This window comes from Chionomys nivalis, chromosome 11 (assembly GCF_950005125.1).
Source record: "Chionomys nivalis chromosome 11, mChiNiv1.1, whole genome shotgun sequence".
Taxonomy (NCBI): Eukaryota; Metazoa; Chordata; class Mammalia; order Rodentia; family Cricetidae; genus Chionomys; species Chionomys nivalis.
The window spans coordinates 45,425,070-45,437,094 of record NC_080096.1 but is presented as its reverse complement, the minus strand read 5'-3'; the positions used below and the strand labels follow the sequence as shown (position 1 = coordinate 45,437,094).

The window sequence follows — 12,025 nt, the reverse complement described above, 5'->3', positions numbered from 1 at the left end:
CATGGGGACCTTGGGGAAGGGTTGAAGGGGGGAGGGGAAAGACAGGGAGGGGAGCAGAGAGAAATGTAGAGCTCAATAAATACAAAAAAGAATACATTCATCTTTTATTTATGTATTTATTTATTTTTGGGTTATGTAGTTCTGACTTTTTGGGGGAACTTACCATGTAGACCAGGCTGCAAGCATTAAACTTACAGAGATCCACCTGCCTCTGCCTCTGGAAAGCTGGAATTAAAAGTGTAAATTACCATGCCCTACTTTCTTTTTTCTTTTTGTTGTTTTTGTTTGTTTGTTTTTCAAGATAGGGTTTCTCTATGCATCTCTGACTGTGCTAGAACTCACTCTGTAGACCAGGCTGGTCTCGAACTCACAGAGAGTCACCTGTCTCTGCCTCCCTGAGTGCTGGGATTAAAAGCATGCACCACCACCACCCAGGTTGTTTCATTTTGTTTTATTGGGGCAGGATTTGAATGCACAGCTTTGGCTGGCCTGGAACTCACTATGTAGAACAGCTGTCCTTAGACTGATAAGAGTAATTTGTGTCTGCCTCCTGAGTGTGGGCATTAAAGGTATTTTCTGTCACTCCTGGTATTACATTTTCTTTTAGAAATTTAGTATTTTATCTATAATCTCTTATTTGCTAGGTGAGTTGGCCTAGCTCTCTAGGTCTGAAAAATTTTGTCATTGACTAGGTGTGGTGGTACACACCTTAAATCCCAGCCCTTAGGGGGCAGAAGCAAGGGAATCTCTGAGTTGGAGGCCAGCCAGGTCTACAGAGAGAGTTCCAAGACAGCCAGGGCTGTTGTACGGAGAAATCCTGTCTTGAAAAACAACAACAAAAATGTTGGGTTTTGCTTGTTTGTTTGTTTTTGGTTTTTGAGACAAGGTTTTTCTGTGTAGCCCTGGCCATCCTGGAATTCTCTCTATAGACCAGGCTGGCTTCCAACTCAGAGACGCCTCTGGCTCTGCTTCCCAAGGGCTGGGATTAAAGGTGTGCACCCCACCCATCCCACTGTTCTAAGTATCTCACCTCTAGCACGGGGTAGCTGGAACTGACAACCTAGACCAGGCTCATCTTGGCCTTATGGAGATCTGCCTGCCTCTGCTTCTAGAGTGCTGGGATTAAAGTTCTGCACCAGTGGACCCAGCAACTCCTGTCTTATGAAGCAGGGTCTCCTGAATGTTAAGGCTGGTTATAAACTCACTGTGCACAGGCCCTGAATTTATCACCTCCTGCCTCGGCCTCCTGAGTAGCTGGGATTATCAATCTGTCATATTTCCCTGGGACTTGGATGACTCTGTTAGAGACGAGAGGACCGGGGTTTCTGGCTAGGCTCTACACAGGCACGAGTGAAGAATTCAAGGTGAGAGGACAAAGGCTGCAGACGGTCACCACCAGGGAGTCAGAGACACCATCCTTTCCCACGTCACTTGCCCTCCCCAGCCCTGTGTCACAGGTTCTACCTTCAGGGGCTTCCAGCCTTGGACATCCTAATCCACAGATCTGCAGGCCAAAATACTCTGTAGTTTTGGGTCTCAGCCCAAACTATACAATGAAACCCTGTCCCCCAAAATATCTGTAAATAAGGAGGCTTTGAGTCTCACTCATGTAACCCTTTCATTGTGGAGACAGAGACAGGTGACATGACCTTAGGCAACTTAGAACCTTAGGTTCCTGCTGACCCTAGGCAACTTCGAAAATTCTAGGTCAACTGGGTTATATCTTTATACATATATTTTGTTTCGGTCTCGAAACAAAAACCATGAGATAGACAGAAAAGAAGTAAGGAAGGGAAATACTCTGAAGGGGGTTCATGAATGGGTTGCTGTTTTTCTCCCTAGTCTCCGTTCAATCTGTCAAGAGAGTGATCGGATTCAGTCATTCTGGACACACCTGATCCCAATTCAGATAAAATGGGTGGAGTCTCAACCAATTTGATGACGTGGCAGCCTGTGGTTGGTCCATAAGGCTGTAAATTGAAGAAGTGAAAGGGGGAATGAAAAGACGCCAGCAGGAGAACCTTGGGAGCTTGGAGCCACCTCCTGAATCTGCTGGGTAAAGGACTGTGTCACTAGGGCCCGTGTCTGGTAAGACCCTCAACCCCTATGAGAACACCCAATCCATCTCGTGTTACTCAGCCACTCCCTTCTAAGGACAGTAAACTGGGGGACACAAGACTTCTCATTTCTCTCTTTTCCGCTGGGCAGATTGAAGACTCACTCCTTTCGGCTTCAAGGACAGCTTCATCTCCAATGTTGTTGCTTTTTTTGTGAATTCATGGGTTTGTTGTCTTGAGACAGGGTTTTGCTCCCTGGGTCCTGCATGGCGGGAGGAGGGCACCCATTCTGTCTGATTGTTCTCTGATGTCCACACAACACCGATGATGGCAGAGGGCACGAATGTGCACCCCCACCCCACAAAACGATAAAATAGAACTTTAAAAAACAATGCTTAAAAAAAAAAATCAAAATTTGAGGCCAGGTGTGGCGGTGCAAACCATTAATTCCAGCACTTGGAAGGTAGAGACAGGTGAATCTCTGTGAGCTTGACACTGAGTCCCAGAACAGCTGGGGTTACCCAGAGAAAAACAGCAGTGGTCTCGTGACTCAGGCAGGCTGGAATTGTAATCCTCCTGCTTCTGTCTTTGTGGAATGTTGGCATTATAAGACTGTGTCTCCCCACTGCCTCAGCCTCCTAATTCTGGTGGTTCTGGCTAGGGTGACCAAATTCTATTCTCTTATTTTTCAGTCCAGTTTATTCCTGGCTTTTAAAGATTATTTTTAAAATTTTAATTTGTTTCATGTGAATGATTGTTTGTCTTACGTTTGTGTACTTGAACCACATATGTGCCTGATGCCTTAAGAGGTCAGAAGAAACATGGGATCCCCTGGGACTGGAGATGTGCTTGGTTTGGGTCACCATGAGGGTGCTGGAAACCAAATCCAGACCCTCTGCCAGAGCCATCTCCTCAGTCCTGATTTCTGGCTTTATTGTTGTTGGTTTTGCTATTTTGAAACAAGAGTCTCCTGTAGCCCAGGCTAACCAAGAATCTAAATGTAGCTGAAATGGTTTTGACTCAGATTCAGCTTCCTGCCTCCACCTTCTGAGTGCTGGAATGGAGGTTTGGACCATAGTGGCCTTTGGGTACAGTGCTTAGGACAGTACAGCTAGGGTCTCCTGTGAGCTGGGTAAGCACACACCACCCCAGCTGCATCTCCAGCTTCTGCCTTTCAAAGAAGTTTCCTTTCTTTTTAGCATACACCTTTAATCTCTAGCACCTGGGAGGCAGAAGCAGGCAGATCTGAGTTTGAGGCCAGCCTAATCTGCAAAGCAAAGTTCAGGACAGGCTCCAGAGCTACTCAAAGAAATCCTGCCTTGAAAAAAAAAAAAAGTTTTCTTTCTTTTAAGATGCAGAGTGAATGTGGATTTATTAATTGACAATGAAAACTTCACGCCCGGCGGTGGTGGCGCACTCCTTTAATCCCAGCACTCGGGAGGCAGAGGCAGGCGGATCTCTGTGAGTTCGAGGCCAGGCTGATCTAGAAGAGCTAGTTCCAGGACAGGAACCAAAAGCCACGGAGAAACCCTGTCTCGAAAAATAAAAAAAAAAAAAAAGAAAAAAGAAAATTTCAAAATGGGAGGAGTTCAAAGGGAGCAAAACCCTAAAATCTTTATTTTTGAAAGGGTCTCATTGTGTAGCCCTGGTTGTCCTGGACACTTCGAGGTGGGCCTTGAAGTGACAGAAATCCTCTTAAGTTCACTACCAGGTCTTGGTGATTTTTTTTCTATTTTCATTAAAAAAAAAATAGATTCTCTAGTAGCCTGGGCTGATCTCAAATTGTTTTCAGGCTGCACTCACCCACCACGAGAACAGAGTCCTGAGTGAATTTTTTGTTGTTCTGTTTTTATTTATTTATTTATTTTATTTTTTCCACAGAGTTTCTGAGTTCCCCTGGCTGTCCAGGACTCACTCCTGCACCAGGCTGACCTTGAACTCAGAGATCAACCTCAGTAGATTAAAGGCGTGCGGCCGCCACTACCCAGTTTGAGATTTTATTTTTTGATGGTTTTTACCGGTTTGTAATAATCTTTGGATGCTGGTTTATGTATGATTGTCTGAACATCTGTCTTCACCACATATGTGTGTGTATGGAAGACAGAAGATGGGGTCAGGTCCCCTGGAACTGGAGTTACATATTGTTACAGGTAACCCACCTAAAATAACCACTCAACCACTCAGACACAGTTTACAGCCAACTGAAAGTCTCTATAGGCGTCAGCCGGGACCCCACTCAAACGTTCCCGAGATTTAAACTTAGGCTGAGATAAGTATGACGTGACATTGACTTCCTAGGATAATGTTAGGTCATTTTCCATGGGATTTTTCCATCAAGGAGATCACATTCTAGTTAACACTGAAATTGCCTCAGCAGGAATACAAGATGGCAGGACCTTGGCACTATCTTGACTTGTCACTATATGGCACAAGCTGCCTTATAGGTATTGACAATCAAACCCAGGTCCTCTAAAAGGACAGCCAGGGCTCTAAATGACTGTATTATGTCCTCAGTCCCTTGATATTAATATTTTCTTTTACATGGGCCTCAAAAATAGTACTGGGAACACAGTGGAAGAATGGGCCACTAATCTTAGCTACAGTGGCAACTGACATTGGTAGGTTGAAAGTTAGGTCAGCTAGGACCCTTGAAAGGGGGAACCTGGAAAGACTGTAAGAAATTAAAATTAAAAGGCACAGAGTGGGTGGCAGTTCAGATTTGAAGGGATGAGCTGAGGCATGAGGCTCTTCAGTTCCTGGCTACCTTGGAATACATAGGGAGATCTATGTCTAAATGAGATAGAAGCCTGGGGTGGAGATACTTGCTTTGAATCCCAGCACTCCCAGGCCAGCGGTAGGCAGATCTCATGAGTTTAAGAGGACCAGCCGGGTCTGCATAACAAGAGGTTTCAGGCCAGAGGATGTCTCGTAGTGAGACCCTATCTCAAAACAACAATAAAACTGAGAACTAAGAAAGCAAACAGTAGCCGGATAGTGGTACACCTCTCTAATCCCAGCGCTGAGAAGCAGAAGCAGGTTGGTGTCTGAGTTCAAGGCCAGCCTGGTCTACAGAGAGAGTTCTAGAACAGCCAGGGCTACACAGAGAAACCCTACTTTGAATTCCCACCCCTCAAATGGAAATGAAGTTCAGGGAAAGCTAACCCTAGAGTTTGTTTCTCACAAAAGTTTCCCCCTAATTGCAAGCAACATGCAGGCCCTCTTGGGCACAGACCTCGGCCTCTCAGCTGCTCCTCACGCTGATGCTAAGCTCTCACCATTGCTGCTTGGAAGCTTTTGTTTCAGTCCAGTCCCTGCGCTTGTGTTGGACACTGTCCTTGTCCCAGGTCAATGCCACATTGGCCATTCTCCTGCCTCATCCTCCCAGACACTGGGATAGGACTCAGGGTATCCACATCTGCTTCTAAAGTTCTTAAAAGCATTTCACAGATTTTTCCCAGCCAGGACCCAGAATTGAAGGCAGAATGAGGCCAGTACTCTTGGGAACAGCTCATCCAGAGGGACTTATGGAGCAAGGGTTCACCTAAAAGGATGAAGCTCCAGTCTCTCTAGGTTACCCGCTCCCCTCTGGAGTAGGACTCAGGGCAGCAGGGGTTAGGGTAGGGTAGAATAGTGGTGAGTCACACCTCACATGGCCAGTCCACACTCTACCATGGTGCCTTGGAAGAGCTGCGGTTATGAGTGCGGCAGATAGAAAATCCAACGGGAGGACCAGGTCCTCCCTTCTGGGCTGTGACTCTGAGCCTGGGGTGCTTTCTGTGAGGGAGAAGCAAAGGCCTTTCTAGGCTTTGGTCTGAAAGGATGTCTTTCTGGATGCTTCCACAGGATCCCTCTACCTGGTGCCCTCAAGATGAGCTTCCAGGAAATGCCTACGCTCCAACATCTGGCCATTCAGGGGCTGCTAAGAAATGAGGACTTGGCCATCTCCTCTCTGGAGAACCTGCCCACAGTGTTCTTCCCACCACTGTTCAAACAGGCCTTCGTTAACCGACAAGCAAGGATAGTGACGGCCATGGTAATATCTTGGCCCTTCCCCTCCCTCCCTCTGGGGGCCCTGATAGAATACGCCCAAAGGGATAACTTCCAGGCTGTGCTGAATGGAATCGATTTCCTGTGTAACCAGTCCGTTTGGCCTAGGTGAGAGAGGCTGAGTTGGAAGGAAAGGCCGTGGGTGAAATTCAAAGAAAATGTTGAGTTGTGGGATCAAGACAGATCACAATTGTCCTCTGAAGCTCCTTTCTGTCTGAACCACAGTAGGTGCAGACTACAAGTGCTCAACTTACAACAGATCCATCACGACTTCTGGGAAGGATGTCCGGGACCACAGTATCGTTGGGACAACTCTCCAGAGACCAAACGAGGGGAAATAGATCCCAAAACAGGGCGAAGGAAGCCGCTGATGAAGGTGCTAGCCGAGTATACCATCTTGTATGTCGTTCTCAAGGACTACAGTAGTTTCTTCATGGAGTGGCTCAAGGTGAGAAGATATACTGTGCCAAGTTATTTTTTTAGGTTGGTTCGTAAAAGGAAATGAAAAGCGCCAGTGGCGGACAGAGGAATTGGATCTCTTACGACCTCTCTGAATCTTGAGTTTACATATAAACTGGTTGTAAGCCATGCGGCATGGGTGCTGGGACTTGTGTCCTCTGAAGGACCTAGTCCTTGCTTTTAACTCCCTTGGCATCTTTCCAGCCCCCAAACAGTCATGATGACATCTCATGTGACTTGGAACTCTATGTAGAAACTTTGGACCCTGAACACATAGACTACCAGACAAGCCAGGTTTTTAGCTATGGAACATTGAAATTAAATAAAGGCGTACACACCCATGACTAATTATTTGTTGTACTTTTGGATGCTTTTGTTTTGCCTGCAATAGATTCAAGGAAGTGACAATACGGTCTCTGCAGCCTCTTGATAAGTGTGAGCAGCCATCATATATCGTATCCAATTCCTTTGTTGACATAGGGATTACTCTGTAGTTCTTGCATGGCCTGGAACTCTTTATGTCGACCAGGCTGGCCTCAAACTCAGAGATCCTCCTGGCTTTCCCTTTGAGATGCTGGGATTAAAGGTGTGTAGGACCATGGCTCAGGTTCCAGCCTTGATTTCATTTCTCTAGTCCATGTGCTGGACTGGTCTTCTCTGAAACCATCTTATGTCAGAGAACCAAGCCTGTCTTCCTGCTAGATACAGTTTTTGTTTGTTCATTTGTTTTGATTTTTTGAGACTGGGTTTTTTTTTTTTTTTTTTTTGTGTGTGTGTGTGTGTGTAGAGGCCTGGCTGTCTTCCAGGCTGGCCTCGAACTCAGATCTGCCTGCCTCTGCCTCCCAAATGCTGGGATTAAAGGCTTGAGCTATCACTGCTGGTGATAATTTTGAAATTGGTGTAGCACATCTGTCCTCCAATTTGATATATAGCCAATATAAGCCAGCCTTTAACTTATCTCCATGCCTCAAATCTTGAATTCTGGGTCAGCAGGCACGTCCCACTTCTAGGTCATTCAATGCCGAAGTGAGTACCCAGGGTTTGTGATCCTAGGCAAGCAAGATCTCTCGGCTGGGATGCACCATCAGATTTCTTGCATAACATTAATGGATTCAAGCCATCCTCCTGTCTCAACCTTCTAAGTAGCTAAGAGAGAAGTTCTTAGCAGCTAACTTGGCTCTTTATTCCAGACCTGATTTCAGGATTATGGAAAAGTGAGAACATGCCTCTATAAGATCCTGCTCTAGGGAATTTTTTCAATTAGTGATGGGTGGTAAGGGCCCAGCTCATTGTGGCTGGGTCCATCCCCGCCCTGTTGGTCCATTGTTCTATAAAAATACAGGCTGAAGCCGGGCGGTGGTGGTGCACGCCTTTAATCCCAGCACTCGGGAGGCAGAGCCAGGCGGATCTCTGGGAGTTCGAGGCCAGCCTGGTCTACAAGAGCTAGTTCCAGGACAGGCTCCAAAACCACAGAGAAACCCTGTCTCGAAAAACCAAAAAAAAAAAAAAAAAAAAAAAAAAAAAAAAGGGGAGAGAGGTTCAAAAACACCTTTATACATCTTAAACTAAACACCTTTATACATCTTAAACTATTTCCCGTGTTCCTTTAGCGGAAAGTTATATCTGAAACCTGTTTTTCCTTTACCATGAAGCCTATGAAGAAGGTAAATCTGTTTGTAGTTTTAACAGGAATCTTAACTAATGGACTAACTAATGAACTATGAAGGTAGTTGTAGCCTTGGGGGCGGGGGCAGCTGTTAAACTGGTGAAGCTATCAATAGCCTCGTCATTAAACACCATTAGATCTGAAAAGGATAAATTCTACCTGAGTCAGCAGCAAGAGAAGCAGCTATCAGGTGGCTAGGATCCCAGCACGGTGGTGGGAGAACAGACAGAAACAAACAGGGAGACAGGATCTGTTGTGGGTGGAGCAGGCAGGGAGGATCCCGGCATGGCCAGACCAAATGCATGGAGAGCCTAGTGAGTCTTTAGCAACAATGGAAAGATAACGAACACAAAGTGGGTACCTTTTGGTGGGCCCTGCCAAAGTATGCCACTTAGAGAGCTTACTGTGCAACACAGGGTTAGTGCAAGAGGTTTATTGGGGAGGGGGAGAGAGAGAGCAAAAGACCCTCTTGGAGTGGGGATGTGAAAGAGGCAGACAGAACAGGGAAGAGACAAGAAGAGAGGGCTGGTGACCTGGGCAGCTCAGTTGGGATCAGGGCTCAAGGTCAATCCCTGGGTGGAAAAGGCAACTGGAGGTATCACAACCCTGGCCAACCAAACCTGGCCACTGAGCACTGGCAACAGAGGGAGAGGCAGGCGTGCAGAGCTCAAAAACCCTAGACATAAGGAAGTTCAAACCATTTATTTTGGCTATATGGTGTGAGACAGCCCCAATTTGAATAAATCTGATAGCAGACACCCCAGGGGTGACTAAGGATCAAGTTGAGACCCAGGGTTGCCCATTTCCAAGCCTGTACCAGAGACAGAAGACTAGGGTGAGGCACCCCAATCAATAGCCTGGGGTCAAGCATTGGGATAGGGGCAGCCTTTGGGAAAGACATCTCCTAACACAACAGTCCCCCAGAACAGAGACTGTCTCTGCTCTGGAAATGGATCAGACTTGCCCTGGCATGTTCTTGGCTTAGCATAGGTTCCCAGGGGTCCTTGGCCCAGAGAGAGGCACTTGGTACCTCTTTAGGTGGTGGCTGGAAAATGGGTGACTTACCTCAAGTCGAAAGTTGATCACATCTGGCATAGAGAAAGAAAAAGGGAGAGGAGCAGCTTCCCCACGTGGCCAGAGGACCTGGTCCACCTGGAGGGTAGGTTCAACTCCTCTTGGGTTTTGGCACTAAGATAAAAGGTTTCTTGTAGCCCAACAATAGTTTTTTCCGCTGATGCTGTAAGCCACAATGAGTTGACTTGTAAAAGTACAAGAACAGTTTTATTTGAACAAAGCAACTCCTGGGTGGGTTCTCAAGTCCAGAGAACAAGACTGGAGAAACCACATGCCCAAACTGAAGTAGGGAGCTTATATAGGTTATAGGCAAGGGGTGATGATGTTTGTCGCAAGCTGGGTTTATGCCCTAGTATGGTCAAAAGCTGAACACTTTAGGCTGGGATTTGGGCTGCTGGCAATTTCAGGAGTTGCTATAGCCTCCAAGAATGCATAACTGGGCGTTTGGACCCTCTTTTTGTTTGGAGATTTCAGAGATAGGAAGGGGCTTTCTGGATCCTGCAGGGGTGAGCTGGAGGTTCCAACAAAACACTTATCTCAATTAAAGTCAAGGTCATAAAAATCTCTGATAATGTTGGTTTATTGAGGTTGTTTTGATACAAATGGGAGGACTGAGTCTTAGACAAACTTGTAGAGATTTCGTTGTTCTACTCTTGTTTTTTCTTTGCTTTCCCTTTCTATTTTTCTTCCTCCCCTTTTTTGAAGCATGGCGAACTCTATCCAAGCTTGAAGCTGGACAGGTTATTCCTGATTCAGCCTCCAGAGTATTGGTCTGATAGACACAGGTCCCACACCCTGTCATTCTCCCTTCTGGTTTCTTTCCAGTCTTGCCCTCCTTTCTGTACTCCAGCGATCACATGGTCCTTAACTACTCCAGACCAGGTCAGTCTTAAACTCGAGCAGTACTGTCTCCCAGGGTTGTAAGATACTAGAGATCAATTCCAGGAGCTCCTGCATGTCAGGTCAGCTCTGTCCCCAATGAGCCACATCCCAGGTTGTTCATTCTGTTAGAAGCCAAGTTCTCTGGACATTGCACAGACTGTTCTCTACCCTGTGTTCTGGATTGTCCTTCCTGCATCAACCTCACAGGCTACGCACACAGGAAAGAGAATATTTGGGTTTATGGTTCCAGAGGGATAAGAATTCATCCTGAAAGGGAATCCTGGCAGCAAGCAGCTGGAGTCTGGAAAAGGACACTGAGGGTTCACAACACATCTCAAAATCCAAGCAGGAAGGGCAAAAAACAAACCAAGAATGACTTCAAAGTCTATCCTCACCCACAACCCCAGGGACACACTGTAGCATGATTAATAAAAACCAAGAGACAGATATTAGGGTTCAACCTGAAGTTTATATACAATGAACACACCCTGTCTCTATGTTGTACAGCAGCCTTGAATGCTTGGGACAATATTCAAGAACAGGAAAAAGAATTTATTTTATATACTAAGGTTATACAAGGCCCAAGAGAACTATTTAGTGACTTTTTGCAAAGATCAACTAAAGCTGTACTAATAAGGGTAGCATATCCAGATGCTAGATGAGTACTTACTGAATTTATGGCTTTTGAAAAACTAATTTAGAATACAAAAGGATACTTGGGCTCCTAAAGATCAGATCAACACGAATGGATGAGTGAGACCTACACACAGCCAATATTGAGTCATTTGACTATAACACTGATGCTTGGGCAAAGAGAAGCGATTACCAAAGGTATGAAGAGACATCAAAATACCAAATGTTTTAATTATGGTAGAATGGGCCATCTGAGAAGGGATTATTATGGACAGGGTATTCCTAAAAATATTTCTTGTCAAAATGACCCAAATAGAAGGCCCCAAACTTCTGGATTATGCAGAAGATGTGGCAAAGGCTGATATTGGACCAGTAAATGTAGATTTTAAAAAAGACAAGACAACCCATTACCATCAGGAAATTCCTTGGGGGACCTTTTGCAGGCCCTCAAGTTGAAAGTGGCCCAACTATTCCCAGTCCTTGTGGAGGACACACCTCCCCAGGAAAATTAGAAAATCCAGGACCTGTTGTAAAAAACCATACTGCTATGAATGATAGAATAACCATGGAGGATGAAACAAAAATTCCAATAGAAAATAGAAAACGTATATTTTGGCAGACTTCTATAAATGATCAAAGACCAAAGCTGATTGCTGGGCGGTGGTGGCACACGCCTTTAATCCCAGCACTTGGGAGGCAGAGCCAGGCGGATTTCTGTGAGTTCGAGGCCAGCCTGGTCTATAAGAGCTAGTTCCAGGACAGGCTCCAAAGCTACAGAGAAACCCTGTCTCAAAAAACAAAAAAAGACCAAAGCTGAGAGTATAAACAGATAGCATATAATTGAAGGATTATGAGGCATAGGTACAAAAGTGACTGTTATTACTCTAGAATCTTGGCATCTGAATTGGCCTCTGCAGGAGGCAGATGTTAAATTTCTAGTAATCGGAACCCTAACTTAGGTAAAACAAAGCATGAAATAGGTTGAAGGCATAGGGCCAGAAGGACAGAAAGGAAAGCTGAGGCCATAAGTAGCTAATATAGTAGTGAATCTATGGGTTTGTGATCTGTTACAACAATGGAATACTCAAATTAACATTCCTGCAGTCTCAGAAATGAACCATAAACCAACTCATGTTTCTGGGAAGGATATTATAAGGTACTGTAAAAAACAGTCACTGACCTGTCATTCAGGCTGTACAAAAATACA

At 45.5% G+C, this 12,025-nt stretch overlaps 1 protein-coding gene across 1 annotated transcript; it reads left to right on the top strand.

Annotated features, from left to right (window-relative positions):
* The first annotated feature begins 2,004 nt into the window (after positions 1–2,004).
* On the top strand, positions 2,005–6,900 carry LOC130884267 (PRAME family member 18-like). The gene is made up of 3 exons (XM_057785320.1): positions 2,005–2,088; positions 5,901–6,212; positions 6,330–6,900. The coding sequence occupies exons 2-3, from the start codon at positions 5,926–5,928 to the stop codon at positions 6,607–6,609; spliced, it is 567 nt and encodes a 188-aa protein (XP_057641303.1). The 5' UTR covers positions 2,005–2,088; positions 5,901–5,925; the 3' UTR covers positions 6,610–6,900.
* Positions 6,901–12,025: the final 5,125 nt, after the last annotated feature.

What these genes read in the sequence shown, in the direction of transcription:
- LOC130884267 (XM_057785320.1), top strand. Translation starts at nt 5,926, where the DNA reads ATGAGCTTCCAGGAAATGCCTACGCTCCAACATCTGGCCATTCAGGGG. An exon ending in AACCAGTCCGTTTGGCCTAG is followed by an intron (nt 6,213 to 6,329) that starts GTGAGAGAGGCT and finishes TCTGAACCACAG; the next exon opens with TAGGTGCAGACTACAAGTGC.